The following is a 17,848-nucleotide window of genomic DNA, read 5'->3' as shown; positions in this document are numbered from 1 at the left end:
CAATTTCTGTTGAACCAATCCTGTTTTCTGGCCCTGCATCTCTGTTTTGGTATGAATGTTTGTGTGCCTTCCTCGTTTATTTTGCAAAATTTGGCATACATTTCATTTACTTCCCTGCCTAGCAACAAGTCTGTCCAATTACACTCATTAAAAAAATTTTGAAGTTCGCCATAGTGACCTCTCCTTAAATCGAGTTTATCAACTGTTTCAATGTCCCCATTTTCTTCTAGATGATATCTTAAAGCATAATCAATATCTAACAGGATGTGATCACTCTTTCCCATGGGAGGAAGGTACTGGATATCAAATATTTCTTCTTCTTTCCTGGTGAATACTAGATCCAGTACTTTTTTTTTTTTTTTTTTTGAGATATATACAAGAGTTGTTACATTCTTGTACAGCCACTAGTACGCGTAGCGTTTCGGGCAGGTCCCTGGAATACGATCCCCTGCCGCGAAGAATCGTTTTTTCATCCAAGTACACATTTTACTGTTGCGTTAAACAGAGGCTACAGTTAAGGATTTGCGCCCAGTAAATCCTCCCCGGCCAGGATACGAACCCATGACATAGCGCTCGCGGAACGCCAGGTGAGTGTCTTACCACTACACCACGGAGACTGTTTAATGATGCACGGTGATGTACTGATGGTACATCACCTTCCCTCATTCTTGTGGCCTGCTTTATGTGTTGATACAAGAATGTCTCCAGAATGAGGTTCACAAATCTGCATGTCCAAAAGTCCTCTGTTCTTACTTCATAGGCCTCCCAGTCTATTGCTTTAAAGTTGAAGTTCCCCAGTATCAACAGTCATGATTTATCTTTATCTGCTTGTACAATAATATCTCTCATGACCATTATGAGGCCCTCTCGTTTGTCATCCAGTTCTTCCTTTGTCCATGTGTTGCTTGCTGGTGGGCTGTAGGCATTTACAATTATCAGCTTATCATTCTGATTCCAGATCTGCAATGCCATTATGTCAATATCTCGAGGGTTTTCAAATATTAACTCTCTTACCTTCAGGTGTTTTTTCACCAGTACAGCCACTCCTCCCCCTTCCTAGTTTTCCTGTCACATCTCCAAACTGAATAGCCTCTTGGGAATATGACTTCATTTAATATATTTCCTTCAAGTTTCGTCTCTGATAATGCGACAATATGTGGGACCCTAAGTTGAATTATATCTTGCAATTCCAAAGTTTTTGACCTCACGCCATCAATGTTGGTACAATGGGGCCTCGACTTACGATGCTAATCCGTTCCCAGAGACGGATTCGGACTTATGGGAAAAATCGAAACGATTTTTCCCATAAGAAATATAGGGATTTGAATTAATCCGTTCCCCACTCTCCAAAATATTAACATACAAATACATTTTATACTGAGTACAATGTTTTTTCTCTGGAAAGCCCCTACAGCTTCCTGGAGCTTATCGGGCTAATGTATGTTATATTAGACCAGGACATTAGCTAAGGAGTTCAGACCTACCAGGGACCAGCGCCAGAACCTGGCCCCTTCAGAGAGGTTTCAGGGAGCAATGGACCTGGAAAACCCCTTTGTGGTTGGGGTTTTCCTTATCTGCCATCGACCGGGGTTAGGCACCCAGAAAGGTAGGCATAACAAAACAAACCCCACATGGTAAAAAAAAAAAAAACTAAAACAAAAACCGAACAGAGAGGTAGAAACTCCCTACAATCACAAGGAAACAAGCAAACAAGCAAACATCACACTTTACTGCCGCGCCGATCGTCCGCGCAGCCCTCCCCGCCCGAAGAGGGGGAGGGGGGAGCCCCGGACCTACCGTGCCGGCTGCCAAGCTTCAGTTTGTTCGCTAATGTCAACCGGGATAGACGCTTCTCTAGCCTCAGTTTCCTGGGCGGTGTTTGCCTTGTGTGGCGTTCACTGCCGTGTGTTGTGTTGTGCGGTGGCCAGGAGTACCTCATCAGTGCCAGGGCTGCATGTGCTTAGTGGCTGACTTCCCTAAGCGTCCTGTGAGTACTGCCCTTGCGTAACAGGGTTATCTTCCCTGGGGCGTTTGGGAACCATTCCCGTAGAGGTTCTTGCTGCTCGGCATTTGCCTCGCCCTTGGGGCCAGCTGGGGCTTGGGGCCCTTGTTTGGCCCTGGGTAGGGATTGGTATTGTGCTGGTTAGGGCATCAAGGTGTTGTATAGCCTGCCACCTAAGCGGCGGCTGGTTCCTGTTGCCTCTGGAGACGGTGTACTTTTGCCGGGTTTTTCTTTTGTTTTTATTTTCATGCCTGGTGGGGGTCTGCCTAGTGTGGCTATAGTTCCACTGGTAGTGTTTGGCGGCCCTCTGCTAGGCCCCCGTGATTGTACACGTCTCAGGGGTTTTCAGTGCTATCCTCTACCCTCTTGTTATGTTTGGGTTTCTTAACCGGTTAGCAACACCTTGCCCGGGCTTCCGGTAGTTATTACCCCTTCGGGCCCTGGAAACCCCTGTCTGGGCTCGTGGGACCATTGAATGCGTCTTCCGGGTTCCAACCCGTCTTGTACGGGATTGTTGGTTGCTGTGCCTTTGTCTCCGGGTGACAGTCGCCATTTTTACCTCCGTCATGCTGCCTGTTGGGTCACTGACACTTTGACCCGGAGTCTTGCGAGAGCTTCTCTGCTTGTTCTCTAGTACTCTCCTTATGTTATTACTGTTCAGAGTACAGGCGGCATCCGTGTTGCAAGCTAGGTTAGGTTGCTGCAACATGCTAGGTTGGTTTCCCCATTCGGATGTCCCGAGGCCGCCCCGTTTGGTTAGGTGCTGTTCGCCCCTTTCCCTTCCTGTTTCCGACTCCGGTCTGTTTGTGGGTTTCGGGGTCGGGGCGGGGTTTAGTTGGGGCAGAGACTCGGGCAGTTTTCGGGGGCTGCCCCGTTCGGGTTGGGGGACGGAGGTTTTCGAGCCTGTTCCTCCTGCCAAGGCTTCTGGGTCTTACCAGCGGCCCTTTCTTGCTGCCTTTCCCATGGACTCTTGCTTTTCTTTAAGGGCGAAGGGCTTGGAGGACGGCTCTGCCCCGGGGCCTCTGTTGTTGGTTCCGGGGCTGTGGGGGATGCCTGCTAGCAGTTCTGGGGCGGTTTGCCCCTGCCTGGGTTTTCTGCTGTTGTGCGGCGTTTTTCGCCCATGCAGTCTGCTAGCTTCCCCCTTTTGCTGGCGTGTTTTTGTATATTTAGCTTCAGTCACAGCCCCTGCTGGCGGCCATTTTCATCTGCCAGTTTCCCGGCGTGGCCACCAGGGCGGGGTTGCGGTTTGTTTACATGCGACTGGATGTGCGAGCGAGCATCTCGGGTGAGTTTTCAACTTTTTTCAGGGGTTTTTATTCTCCTGTTGTCGTTTCTTTGCTTTTCTGGTGGTTTCTGCCCGTTGCCTGTTCCTCTGGGAACGTTTGGGTGTTGATTTTATACCGGGTTTTCCATTTTTGTCTGTTTTGGGTCTGGGCCTTTGGGTTTGGGCTCAGTGTCCCTGGCTGGTATGCTTGCTCCCACACCTCGTCCCTCGGTTTTCGGTCTGTTATGACCGTTTTCCCAAAGGGTTCTGTCAGGGGGCTGTGCTTTGCCTTTCTGTGGTGTTCTCCGCCGGCAAAATGTGGTGGTTTGGGCTACCCCTGGTTCGATTCTGGGTTCCTTTGGGTTCTTCGGTTTCATTCCGGAGGTTTCTTCCTCTTGGGCCCCCTTTTGTGGGTTCAGGGGACTTTGTTTCCTCGTGTGTGTGATCCGATTCTGCCTTCTGGGGTTCCGGGGTCTTCCTGGCTTGCACACTGATCTTTCTGGGGGGAGTCCCGTCGGCTCCCCAAGGCTATCCCAGGCTGATATGCTAATGTCAGACTTTGGCATCAGTCATGTGTATGGAGTTCTTAGGCCTAACGGGGACCACGGCCAGAACCGGGCCCCCTCAGAGAGGCAAGGGGAACAATGGCCTATAGAAGCCCCCGTGTGGTTGGAAGCATTCTATGTCTGCCATCGACCAGAACAGGCACCCAGAAAGGTAAGCGCCTCAAAACAAACCCCTATTCTGGTTAAAATTGCTACCAAAAACCGAACTAGTGGATAGAACTCCCCAGTAGAAAACAAGCAAACTAGTGTGACGTTACACGCCGCCGCGCCTCTGTCTGCACAGCTCCCCCCTCCCCGGGAGGGGGAAGGGGGAGCCCCAGACCCTCCACGCCGGCTACCCACACCTCAGTTCTTGAGGCTGGATGTCAAAAACGCGAACAAACAGCCGACCGGAGGGAGGGAGGGATGCCGGGGAGCCTCCGGGACTCACCCAGAAAATGGCGTTTCATTACATTCAACGCTGGCTCTCTGGGGGGAGCCCCGTCGGCTCCCCGGAGCTAACTACCCACAGACGGAAAAAGAGGGACTTACCCGGGAGGGTAAGTCCCTCTTTTTCACATATCACATATCTTGTGTGTATTTGTATGTGTGTGTACTTTTTCTTTCAGAAGGGGTTCTGTTCCCTTCTCTGTTGCCGGGGCGCTGGGGGAGCAGCTTGCTCTGTTGTCTCTCGCATGGTCCCGCTGTTGGTGGGCGCTTTGGGTTGTCTTCCGGCATCTGGTGGCGTCGGTCGACGGCTTCTCTCTCTTTGGGGGGGTTCAGCGCTGGCGGGGTGGGCTTTTTCCCCTGCGCTTCGTCATGTCATCTTAGTGGGTGCATTGGACGTGGTCGTTCCGCCCCATCCTTCTGGGGTTCCCGTCTGCTCTTTGCAGTCATGAGATTTTCCCATCTGCAGTTCTTCTGGACTTCTTCAGTCTGCACCTTGGCTCCTATGCCCCTCATCGGAGGACTGTTGTCTCCTGTCTGGCTTCTGTTGGGGCCGGGTGCCTGGATGGTGGTCCTGGTCCTCCAGGTCACTTCTTAGCATGTTCCTCTCCAGTTTTCTGGGACTGACAGTTGGTGGTGGGGCTTCAGGTTTGCTGCTTTTCTTGCCTTCCCTATTTGGTAATGGGCACTTGGTATAATTTTTGCATCTTTACCGGATCTTAGTGCCCTGTTTGCGTCTGAGATTCGGTGTCTGGCCTACCTCGACGACTGGCTGGTGTGGGCTCCCAGTCAGTCCGCTCGTCTGCTCGCCAGGGGTATGGTTCCTTCCAGATCGCCGGGTTTGGTTTCCTGGTGATCTGGAGGCTTTTCCATCTGTTTCCGTCCCGGTTTCGGACCTGGGCCTTGTTTAGGGCTATTGGGCCACTCATTGTCTTTCCTTCCAGAAGTGTTACTGCGGCTGTGGTCCCGCCTTCGGCTGTACATGAGGGGGTCCCGGGTTGCTCAGCAGTTGCTTGAGCGGTTGCTTGAGTGGTTGTGCGGGAGTCTGAACTTCAGCGTGCTGGTCTGCCCGCGGAGTCGGGTTTGGCTTCGGCGTCTGTTTGGTTCCTTCGGAGACTCCCCTTCCACCTCTTGCATTCGTTGGGTTCGTTCCTCCGGGGATCTTGTGTTGGTGCTGCGTCACCAGCTTCCTCTTTGGGGTTTTCAGGGTTCCGTGCCTTGGCACCTCCCCGAGCCTTTGCTCGATGTTTTCACGGACGGGTCATCTCTCGGCTGGGGCTCTGTGACCAGTGCTCACCAGGTCAGCCAAGGTTGGTGGAGTCTGTCCGTCCGTCGGGCTCACAGCACGGTTTGGGAGTTCGTGGCTGTCTGGTTTGCGCTTCGGAGGGTTTGGGTCACTCGGTGCTCTGCCATTCAGCTCTGTTTGGACTGTTCTCTGGCGGTTCTTGCCAGAACCACAGGGGTTTGGCTAACCGTGAGGTTCATGTGTGGGGTGTCCTGCGTCCTGGCGGACAGCTGTCTCGGTTCATTCCTCTGTCCGCGGATTGGCCAGTCGTTGCCGACTCAATTTGTTGGCTCTGTCGGACGTATGGACTCCTGGCCATGGACGTCTTCGAGTCAGCGTGGTCTAGGCGTCGCCCATTTTATGTGGTGCCCTTTCCCACCTGCGAGGCATTCACGGTGGATGCTTTTCGGCAGGACTGGTTGAGGTGGGGGTACCTGTTCCTCTTCTCCCAGTACAGCTGTTGCATGGGGTTCTGGCTCGGTTGTAGCCCACTCCCACGAGAGCAGTCCTTATGGTTCCTTGGTGGCCGGCCCAGCCTTATTATTCAGACGCTGCTTGATAGGTGTCCGAACCCGGGGCGTTTTCCCGCGACTCCGCCTCTTTCGGCAGGTCGAATTGGTCCTGTATGTGACTGGTTTGGCCTTCTCCTCAGCTCTTCGCATCTGGTATTTTGACGCGGGTTTCACCATCACTATAGTGTTCTGGTGGCTTTGTTGACGGTGTCCCACCTGCGAGCTTCGTCTTGGCGACAGTATGACGTTTTGTACGCTTTCTCGTGTTTTGTTTCGCCTCTGGCCTGCTTATGCATCGCCTGAGCCATCCTGGTCCTTGATCAGGGTGCCTTCTTATCTTCTTCTCAGTTTGTGGTAGCCCCTTTGGTTCAGGTTTCTGCTCTTTGGTACTGGTGGTAGATTTGTACGTGTGCAGCCTTTCTCCGTCCTGGCGACAGTCGAGTCGGCTGCTTTCCGGAGGGGTTCTTGGGGTATTGATGCTTGATATGTTTGGCCGGGGGTGCGTCCTGTGTTGTCCAGTTGTGTTTTTTGCTTTTGCCGGCATACCGTGTCTGGGGATGCGCTGTGGTTGATCCGGTTCCCCTCGTTCCCTGTTTTCAGGGCTCGGGTCTCCCAGGTCGTCCGCAGATTTTTCATTCTTCCAGCCTGCGGTCTGTCTTTGCACCCGTGCTGTTCAGACATTTGCAGCTTTTGCTGCTGTGTTGGGACGTCTAGGGCTCATTTCGGGCACATTTGAAAGTCGCACAGGTTCTTGGTCGCCCATTCTTTGTGCATCTGCTCCTGTGCGTTCTTGTTGCCTTGGGTCGCAGGTTGCGACCTGTTGTCTCTGCTTTGCGTTGCAGAGTTTGTGGCGGCCGCCTCCCGAGTTAGCCCTTTCTTTTCCTTCTCTTTGGGTATGAAGCTCCAGGGAGCCGTAGGGGCTCCCCACAGAAAACCAGCATTGAATGTAATGAAACGCCATTTTCTGGGTGAACCCCGGAGGCTCCCTGGCAACCCTCCCTCCCACCGGTCGGCGGTTTTTCTGGGGGGAGCCCCGTCGGCTCCCCGGAGCTTTACCGGCTGATATGCTAATGTCAGACTTTGGCATCAGTCATGTGTATGGAGTTCTAGGGCCTACCGGGGACCACGGCCAGAACCTGGCCCACTCAGAGAGGCAAGGGGAGCAATGGCCTATAGAAACCCCCGTGTGGTTGGAAGCATTCTATGTCTGCCATCGACCGGGTCAAGCATCCAGAAAGGTAAGCATTCCAAAACAAGCCCCTATTCTGGTGAAAATTGCCACCTAATGCCAAACTAGTGGATAGAACTCTTCAACAGAAAACAAGGAAACTAGTATGACGTCATACGTCACCGCGCCGCTGTCTGCGCAGCTCCCCCCTCCCCGGGAGGGGGAAGGGGTAGGCCCAGACCTCCCACGCCGGCTATCCACCCATCAGTTCTTCGGCTGATGCTATAGGCAACGGTTATGTGCTCCGGCTCCATTGGTTGTTTCAGCACTGTACCTAGAGTGTGGTGTCTGTTTTCTAGGTGGTGCGTGAGCCGGGAGTGATTCTCCAGTACTCGGGCTGCATGCGCCTAGGGTTCCCTTCCCTAGGTGCCCTGTAAGTACTGCCCTTGGGTTGTTGTTGTTGTTAAAGATTCGCTACCTGGAACAGAAAGTTCCAAGTAGCACGGGCTATGGTGAGCCCGTAGTGGATGATGATTTTTTTTTTTTTTTTTTTTTTTTTACCATTTGGGGCTTGGGGCCACCTTCCACAAGTTCCTTGGGTCCTGCCCCTGCTTGGCCGTTTACTGCTTGGTTTTCGGCCGCGCTTTGTGTGCTCGGGTGTTCTGTCTCCCTTGTTCGCCTTAGAGTTAAGGGCAGTTTTTGCACTGGTGGGGCGCAGGGTACTGTGCAGCTTGTCTTTACCAATCATAGCGGCCGGCTCTGTTCCGCTTGGGTACGCTGTCCTCTTGCGGGGTTTTCTTTTTCTTTTTGTTTATCTACCTGGTGGGGGGGTCTGCCTTCGTTCTTGGCCCTTGTGTCCCTTGTGTTCTGAGTATTTTCTGGTGGTACCCCTGCTAGGTCCCCGTGAGTGTACACGTCCCGGGGGTTCAGCTCTTAGAAAGTTGTTTGGTAGCTTTGGGCGCCGGTTAGCAGTACCCTGCCTGGGATTACCTGAGCGCGAGTCCTCTTATAGTAAACGCTCGGGACCCTGGGAAACCCCTGGGGGCGCGCGGGTCCGATGGATGTGACCCCAGAGTCCCCCCCTCGCTTCCAGCGAGTTTGAGGGTTGCTCTCACCCTGTGTCTCTGGGTGACTCTGTTTTGCCTCCGTCTGCTGCCTGTGGGGTCGGTGACACCTTCGACCCGGAGTCCTGTGAGTTTGGTTGCTCGTTGTGGCTTGGTTACCCAGTTGTGCTAACAAAGCGGGTGCGGGCAGCAGGGGCGTTGCACTTGAGCCTTGGTGGTGGCAACGTTCTCGTGGTTTCCTCCCCGGGAGCCCCGGGGCTGCCCCGTTGTTGTTATTTTGGGACTTGGGGGTGTTGGTTGCTTCGGTTCCATCCACGCCCCTTGTTTTTTCCCTGGATCACCCTTCCTGCCTGCATCCGGTTCCTTACCGTCTGTGGGTTCGGGGCGGGGTTTTGATGGTGTTGAGACTCGGGCAGTCTCAAGGAATTCCCCTTCCGGGGTAGTGACGGGGGCATTTGAGCCTGTTCCTCCAGCCGTGTTGTATGAGTCTGCCAGTGGGCTCCCTTCCTTAGTGTTTTCACGGCTACCCCGGTTTTCTGGTACGGCCAGGGCTTTGGGGGGACGGCTCGGCCCCGGGGCCTGTCGTGTAGGTTCCCGGGGCTGGGGAGGGGCTGACTTGGGGGGGCCTTGGCCCCGTTGGACCCCGTGGGGTTTTTTATCCCTCTCTAGGCGGGGCTTGTGGTTACGCGGAGTGGGGTCTTTCCTCCCGACTCGCCGTACGTGCTGTTGGGCGTTGGCCCCTCCCCGGTCTCGGTTCCTTGGCCTTTGAGTCGGTTGGTTCCGTCCTGTGGGTGGATGTTTCCTCCCACCCCTTTTTGGGACGGTGTTTTCGTCATGTTTCCCCGTTCGATGGGGTTCTGCGTGACTTCTGATCTCGGGTGCGCCTGCGCCTTCGTGTGCCTTCGGGACTAGTGTTGGCTTATGTGTTTTCGAGGGTACGGGAAGGTTTTTCGCTACTTCCCGCATTATTGGAACGTCTGTCGGCTCCTCGTCCTTGTCGCCCTGTTGGGCTACTTGTCGCCCTGTTGGACTACTTGTCGCCCGGTTGGGCTACTTGTCGCCCGGTTGGGCTACTTGTCGCCCGGTTGGGCTACTTGTCGCCCGGTTGGGCTACTTGTCGCCCGGTTGGGGTACTTGTCACCTGGTTTGGCTACTTGTCGCCCGGTTGGGCTACTTGTCGCCCGGTTGGGCTCCTTTTTGGGCTCTTTGCTTCTTTGGCCAGTTTTATTGTTCATGCTTCCTCTTTTTGGCTACTTTTCTTGTGCAGTAGTCCTGGCTGGCGCCTTCCCTCAGAGAGGGTGTGCGGTTCGGCCAGCGTGTTATGCGCATGCGCCGTGGAGTTTGTTTTGGTCTGGGCGGTGTTTCAGTGCTAGTGTTTTGCGCCCTTTTTGCTACAGTGCTTCGCCTCTCGTTCTTCTCCCTGGCTGCGGTATGTGCCCCTTCGCGCCGGGGATGTCCTGGTTTCCAGTTGTGGGGAGGACAACGCGGTTTTCCCTGTGTCATGGGTGTGGACCGCCTCCTTCGCCTCTCCCTGCTCTCCTGGGGGTGCGGCAGGGTCCGGCTCTGGCGTCTTCACCTGGCGGTGCTCCCTGGTTCTTCTGGGCACGGTTGAGTCGTGTCAAGTTCGTGCCACCGTTTTCCAGGTGAGTTCTGCGGTCTGGCGTCTTTTGGCCGGGCGCTGGATGCGGAGTTGTTTATATACCTGTCTTTATTTAGGTATTTTTGTACGACTGAGACCGTTCGCACACCAGTGACTGTCCCTTTTTCAACCCTTCCTGTCCCCCTCATGTGCATGTCCAACCCATGCTGGAGTCATTCAGGGGACCCTCCTTTTTAATGTTGTGAGGTGTGGGGGTTGTAGGGTTGGTTCTGTACTCACCTGGTAAGGCTCCTGGCTGTGCTTGCAGGATTTGATCTCTGGCTCTTGGGTCCCACCTATCTAGTAGAACTTGCGGGATAGTACCAGTGGAGTGCAGTGGTGCTATTGGCACATTTGGGGAACACTGTATTACCATCAGAGGTCTGTGCTTGTTACACGACCTACTTGCGAGCATAAGCCTTCTTGCTGGTTCGTCCGTGGACTTCCAGGGCGCACTAGCCTGTTTTCGTATGGCAGTTCCGGCCCGTCCTGGTTGTGGGGGTATGTGGGCCGGTGGACTGCTCCTAGCAGCTGCCTGGTGGGCCACCCTCTGGCCGGTCTAGCCTGGCCTTGGGCCGGGCTTGAGGTGTAAAAGAGCTCCCAGTACCTCATCCAGCAGGTATCGAGCGGGGTTTCTCCGCCGTCGGTCGCCTGGTGCAGGTTTCTGGGCCTGCGGGGTTTTGTCGTGTCTCCGTTGGCCCTGTCTGGGGTCTGCCTGCTCCGTTCTCTGCCTTTGCAGAAGGGAGTTGCTATTTACATGTTGCATGTTGCAGTGGTGCCTGTTGCTGCTGGTGCACGTGTGCATTGGTACCGTGTTTCACGGTGGCGTGTCCTAGTTCCTGTGTCCGGTTGTGGAGTGGCACTTTGCTGCCGTATTGTGCCTGGGGATTGTGTGGGGGTTTTTCTGTCCCTGCCTGATTGTCCACCCCTGGTTGTTCTGGGGTTTTTGTGCTTCTGCTCTTTCTTCCTGCCTCCTCTGCAGCAGGGGTGTTCTGTAATTACCTAAGTGTAATTACCTAAGTGTAGTTACAGGATGAGAGCTACGCTCGTGGTGTCCCGTCTTCCCAGCACTCTTTGTCATATAACGCTTTGAAACTACTGACGGTCTTGGCCTCCACCACCTTCTCACTTAACTTGTTCCAACCGTCTACCACTCTATTTGCGAAGGTGAATTTTCTTATATTTCTTCGGCATCTGTGTTTAGCTAGTTTAAATCTATGACCTCTTGTTCTTGAAATTCCAGGTCTCAGGAAGTCTTCCCTGTCGATTTTATCAATTCCTGTAACTATTTTGTATGTAGTGATCATATCACCTCTTTTTCTTCTGTCTTCTAGTTTTGGCATATTTAATGCTTCTAACCTCTCCTCGTAGCTCTTGCCCTTCAGTTCTGGGAGCCACTTAGTAGCATGTCTTTGCACCTTTTCCAGTTTGTTGATGTGCTTCTTAAGATATGGGCACCACACAACAGCTGCATATTCTAGCTTTGGCCTAACAAAAGTCATGAACAATTTCTTTAGTATATCGCCATCCATGTATTTAAATGCAATTCTGAAGTTAGAAAGCATAGCATAGGCTCCTTGCACAATATTCTTTATGTGGTCCTCAGGTGATAGTTTTCTATCTAGAACCACTCCTAGATCTCTTTCTTTATCAGAATTCTTTAAAGATTTCTCACATAATATATAGGTTGTGTGGGGTCTATGTTCTCCTATTCCACATTCCATAACATGACATTTATTAACATTAAATTCCATTTGCCAAGTGGTGCTCCATATACTTATTTTGTCCAGGTCTTCTTGAAGGGCATGACAGTCATCTAAATTTCTTATCCTTCCTATTATCTTAGCATCATCAGCAAACATGTATCAGTCAGAAAATTTTTCATCCATGATAGAAGCTTACCTGTCACCCCTCCAATATTTTCCAGTTTCCAGAACAACCTCTTATGTGGAACTCTGTCGAAAGCCTTTTTTAGGTCCAGATAGATGCAGTCAACCCAACCATCTCTTTCCTGTAATATCTCTGTGGCTCGATCATAGAAACTGAGTAAATTCGATACACAGGATCTTCCAGATCGAAAACCATACTGTCTGTCTGATATTATATCATTTCTCTCTAGGTGTTCTACCCATTTAGTTTTGATTAGTTTTTCCAATACTTTCACTATTACACTTGTCAATGATACAGGTCTATAATTGAGGGGGTCTTCCCTGCTGCCACTTTTGTAGATTGGAACTATGTTAGCCTGTTTCCACCCGTCTGCTACGATTCCTGTACACAGGGATGCCTGAAAGATCAGGTGAAGTGGAATGCTGAGCTCAGATGCACATTCTCTCAGAACCCATGGTGAAACGCCATCTGGGCCAGCTGGTTTGTTCTTACCGAGCTCCTTGAGCATTTTTTCCACTTCGTCTCTAGACACCTCTATGTGTTCTATGTTGTTCTCTGGAATTCTTATTGTATCTGGTTCCCTAAAGATTTCATTTTGTACAAACACACTTTGGAACTTTTCGTTTAGTGTTTCACACATTTCCTTTTCATCTTCCGTGAATCTATTTCCCATTTTCAACCTCTGAATATTATCCTTTACCTGCAATTTGTTATTTATGAATTTATAGAATAGACCTGGTTCTGTTTTACATTTGTCCGCAATCCCTTTTTCAAAATTTCTTTCTGCCTCTCTCCTCACTGCTGTGTAGTTGTTTCTCGCATCTTTGTATCGCTGGTATGTTTGGGGGTTCGGCCTCTTCCTGTATTGATTCCATATTTGTGTCTTTCGGTCTCTAGCCCTCTCGCAATTTCTATTGAACCAATCCTGTTTCCTAGTTCTGCATCTCTGTTTTGGTATAAATTTTTTTGTGCCTTTATCATATATTTCACAAAACTTGCCATACATCTCATTCACTTCCTTGCCTAGCATCAAGTCTGTCCAATTATACTCACTAAAAAAATTTCTAAGGTCACCATAATGTCCTCTCCTGAAGTCTGGTTTTTCAACTGCTTCAACCTCCTTATTCTCTTCCAGCTTATAACGCATTGCATACTTTATTCCCAAAAAGACATGGTCACTTTTACCCAAGGTCACTTTTACCTGTGTGTGTTCTTAGGCATTTGTCAGCCTGTGTCCTGTGATGTGCTTCCTTGTCTCGGTCTATTGCAGTTGTTCGTACCCCTTGGTTCGGGTACTGTTCTGGCGGCGACCCTTCCGCCTTCTTTGGTTTCCTAGCTTGCCCTGCCGGTTGTTTTTTTTTGGGGGGTCTTGCGATGTCTCGCGTCGGACCCGTCGTTTCTGGACTCCTGGCGGGCTTGCATGCTTTGGGGAGTTTTTCTGTTCGGCAGACGTTCCATCTCCTTGTGCCGCCTGGGTTTCGGTGGTCGCGCCCAAGATCTTCCCGCGGCTCCGCCTTTTCCTGGGCTCGAAGGGGCCTTGTTGGGGCTGCTTATGTTCTGCCTCGCGGTCTCGCCTCCGGTTGGTGGTCGGGTGGCTTCGTGGTAGGTGTCCCACCTGCGTGCTTCTCTTGGCGGCAGTATGTGGTATTTTGGCGGTCCTTCCTTTTCCTGTCCCTTCTTAGGTGGTTACTCTTGTTGGCTTGGTTTACTCTCGGCTTGGTTTTCTGGTGGGGGTTGGGGGCCGTCGTCTTGCCACATACTGTCGCCTCTTTTCGTGCGGCGCTGGCGGAGCTGCTTCAGCTTGCTTTCGGTCTTGGTGTTGCTTCTGCACCGTTAGTAAGCTGTCTTGTGCGTCGTTTCACCTTGGTAGTGGTTGGTAGTGCCCCTTCGGTTTTTTCGTCGGCTCTTTCCTTTTGGCCTTTGCCTCTTGGGGTTGAGTCGCTGAGTTTTCTTGCTCCTTCAGTTTTCGCGTTTTGGTTGTTCGGTGGCAGCAGTCTCTATCTTTTCTGGCGCGGGGTGGGGCTGCTGCGTTCTGGAGGGGTCCAGGGTTTGTTGGTGCTTCGTTGGTCGGGCCGGGGGTGTGTCGTTTTTTGTGTTCAGTGGCGGCCCTCCGCTGTTGTTTGCGTGCCACGGTGTTTGGGTCCGGAGCGCGTTTTGCGTTGATCCGGTTCTGTTCTTCCCGGTTCTCGGGTGATAGTGCCCCGGGTGGTCAGCCGTGTTCTTGCGGCTAAGCTGCCTGTGTTCTTCCCTCATGCCTGTGTTCTTCCCTCATGCCTATGGCGTTCGTGGTTTCGCTGCTCTCGCTGCCGTCTGGGCGACGTGGCCTTGCAGTCTTTTGGGCATGGATTTTTGGTGTTCGTGCGGGGGCCTTGCTGCTCGTTGTTCTCGTGTTGTTCCCGGGACTTTTCGGGGCTGTGGCGCCTTGGGTTGGCGTTTGCTGCCGGTTGTCTCGCCTCCTTGGGGGGTGCGTGGTGTCCGCCTCCCGATTCTGTCCCTTTGACCTTCCTCTGTGGGTAGTTAGCTCCGGGGAGCCGACGGGGCTCCCCCCAGAAAACCAGCGTTGAATGTAATGAAACGCTATTTTCTGAGTGAGACCCGGAGGCTCCCCGGCAACCCTCCCTCCCTCCGGTCGGCGGTTTTTCGCATGTTTTGACATCCAGCCTCAGAACTGATGGGTGGATAGCCGGCGTGGGAGGTCTGGGGCTCCCCCTTCCCCCTCCCGGGGAGGGGGGAGCTGCGCGGACAGCGGCGCGGTGACGTATGACGTCATACTAGTTTCCTTGTTTTCTGTTGAAGAGTTCTATCCACTAGTTTGGCTTTAGGTAGCAATTTTCACCAGAATAGGGGTTTGTTTTGGAATGCTTACCTTTCTGGATGCTTGACCCGGTCGATGGCAGACATAGAATGCTTCCAACCACACAGGGGTTTCTATAGGCCATTGCTCCCCTTGCCTCTCTGAGGGGGCCAGGTTCTGGCCGTGGTCCCCGGTAGGCCCTAGAACTCCATACACATGACTGATGCCAAAGTCTGACATTAGCATATCAGCCGGTAAAGCTCCGGGGAGCCTTCAGGTCTCACCCAGAAAATGGCGTTTCATTACATTCAACGCTGGTTTTTTGAGTTGTTTGAAGCTTAGCTTCCGAACTGAAGCTTGGCAGCCGGCGCGGTAGGTCCGAGTCTCCCCCCTCCCCCTCTCGGGGTGGGGAAGGCTGCGCAGACGATCGGCGTGGCAGTAAAGTGTGATGTTTGCTTGTTTGCTTGTTTCCTTGTGATTGTAGGGAGTTTCTACCTCTCTGTTTGGTTTTTGGTTTAATTTTTTTTTTTTTTTTTTTTTACCATGTGGGGTTTGTTTTGTTATGCCTACCTTTCTGGGTGCCTAACCCCAGTCGATGGCAGATAAGGAAAACCCCAACCACAAGGGGGTTTTCCAGGGCCATTGCTCCCTGAAACCTCTCTGAAGGGGCCAGGTTCTGGCGCTGGTCCCTGGTAGGTCTGAACTCCTTATCTAATGTCCTGGTCTAATATAACATACATTAGCCCGATAAGCTCCAGGGAGCCTCCGGGGCTCACCCAGAAAATGGCGTTTCATTACATTCAACACTGGTTTTTTCAAATTTTTAGGTGATGCTGTGGACATAAGCTGAACAGCGGTGCTGTTAGCACATGCTGCGTGTGCCAGCCTTGGTGGCTCACTCAGTACTGAGGTTTTCACACCCGGGAATGTTGCCCATGATTTAAAAAAAAATGGCGTCCGTTAACAAAAGCCCCGAGGAAGCTAATGTAAACCCCGTGTAACTGCTGGACTTTAAAATCTTGTGTGGTACTCCCACACATTATATAATGTGGTGTGCAATTCCGCAGCAGTTACTCAGCACATCATATGATGTGTTGCGCAGTTTAAGGGTTAAGCTAATGAGAGTTCGGAGCTGGTATATTATTTACATAATATACTCCCTTCAAAGGCAAGATGTCCCTTGAAAAGCACAAGGGATTCGTCAATCACCAGCTTCTGAGCTGGTACATAGAAATCTCTGAACTTTCTAATCAGTTCTTTCAGAACGTGCCTTGCCTTCCAAAGTCTGTCATCTTCAGTCTGGTTTTCAATATTTGCAAAATGCAGGCACCAGATGAGTAATACGAATCTGTCAGGAGACATATTTCCTGAAAACAGGTGATGGAACACAACTGTCTTTGCTCTAATAATCTGTGATGACATGTTTTACACAATGTTTCATCGTCATACATAGTCCAAGAAATATATATGTTTCACTACAGTAGTATCTTTCCAACACTGTAATCGTGAATCTCTGTAATCCTGCTACCAGGTGGCAAAATCACTGCCACCTGGTGGCAATGATGAGTATTAACAGGTTTGAGCTAGTTTTAAATTTATTATTTTGTTTCATTGTTTGGCAGTTTTCAGGCTGTGTTCCTGTGAACCCAGCAATTGTTTGAAAACTTTACTTACTTTTTGGATACTTTTTCCAGTTAAATGGCAGAATGTCATTTGCTTTCTGCACCTGTTTAGTTGGAGGGGGGCCAGGTTCTGGCTCTGGTCAGGCAGAAACAAATGGGCAAAGTTTCTTTCACCCTAAATGCCCCTGTTACCTAGCAGTAAATAGGTACCTGGGAGTTAGTCAGCTGTCACGGGCTGCTTCCTGGGGGTGGAGGCCTGGTCGAGGACCGGGCCGCGGGGACACTAGAAAAAGCCCCGAAATCATCTCAAGATAACCTCAAGATATCCATGAGGTACACATCTTGATGTGACCTTGTGGTATGGAGCAGTCTCAGCGAGATAGCTACAGGGAACCACCAAAGGGCTTCCCAAGAAAATTATTTTAATAATCAAAGATAATTATATGTCCTTATTTTTCCACGTATTAATAGGGTCAGCTAATATAATTTGCCAATTTACATAATCGCCTGTTTCTTTCCAGGCTGTAGTACCATTAAACGAGGAATGTGGTCTTATTGAGTGGATAGAGAATCTACATGGTTTGCGGCAGATTCTTCACACACTGTACAGAGACTCTGGTGTTTATATGGCAGCCCAAGAGTTAAAACAAAATATGTGTAAGCTAGACACACCATTGGCATCTAAGAGAGAAATATTCTTAAACAGATTGGTCCCACGGCATCCTCCAGTCTTCGGTACATGGTTTCTCAGGACATTCTCAGATCCTCAAGCATGGTTAGTACGAATTAATGTTCAATCTTTTCTGATACATTTATGTGAATTATGTTCATGTATATTGTCACTTAGCCAATAACCGGGTCCTTTATTTCAAACACTGTTTATGGGATTTTAGTGCTTCTCTTTTTCATTGATCCCACCCCGAGTCATTGGTAAGTTATTACCAATCTCTTCTGATTGACCAGTCCCAATCTCCAAATGGTATGGACTTCCATCTGCAGTAACACGCTGCCAGAGATCTCCAGCAACATGCTGACAGGGGTCTCCAGCAACACTCTGGCAGAACTCAACACGGGCTTACAACAAGTCTTAACAGACAGATCGTACTTCCGTCTCGTAACTCAACTTGGCATATCCCGGGTGTCACTCCAATCACTAATATATTGCGAGTATTGTAGACAAATCACTGTTTATACAGGAGGCCTGGTTGAGGACCAGGCCGCAGGAACGCTAAGCCCCAAAATCATTGCAAGGTAAGGTATAGCGACGTGGCCACTTGTTCTCACTGGAACATGTTTTGAGTTCAGGACTGCCCTGGGTGAACTGACTCCTCGTGCCTACCTTGAGGCTACCTTGAGGTGCTTCCGGGGCTTAGTGTCCCCGCGGCCCGGTCGTCGACCAGGCCTCCTGGTTGCTGGACTGATCAACCAGGCTGTTAGACGCGGCTGCTCGCAGCCTGACATATGAGTCACAGCCTGGTTGATCAGGTATCCTTTGGAGGTGCTTATCCAGTTCTCTCTTGAACACTGTGAGGGGTTTGCCAGTTATGCCCCTTATGTGTAGTGGAAGCGTGTTGAACAGTCTCGGGCCTCTGATGTTGATAGAGTTCTCTCTCAGA

General features: G+C 51.2%; 1 protein-coding gene across 3 annotated transcripts in view; it reads left to right on the top strand.

Moving 5' to 3' along the window:
* Positions 1-17,848, top strand: part of mei-41 (meiotic 41) — a 641,172-nt gene that overhangs the window by 580,597 nt on the left and 42,727 nt on the right. For all 3 annotated transcript variants that reach the window (XM_045729178.2, XM_045729176.2, XM_045729177.2), the window contains one exon: positions 16,754-17,007. In XM_045729178.2, the coding sequence (XP_045585134.2) occupies positions 16,754-17,007 (254 nt within the window). The remainder of the gene's footprint in view (positions 1-16,753; positions 17,008-17,848) is intronic.

Source organism: Procambarus clarkii, chromosome 77, assembly GCF_040958095.1.
Source record: "Procambarus clarkii isolate CNS0578487 chromosome 77, FALCON_Pclarkii_2.0, whole genome shotgun sequence".
In the NCBI taxonomy this organism is placed as follows: Eukaryota; Metazoa; Arthropoda; class Malacostraca; order Decapoda; family Cambaridae; genus Procambarus; species Procambarus clarkii.
Note: the sequence above shows the minus strand (reverse complement) of the source record. Positions and strands in the feature narration are given on the sequence as shown.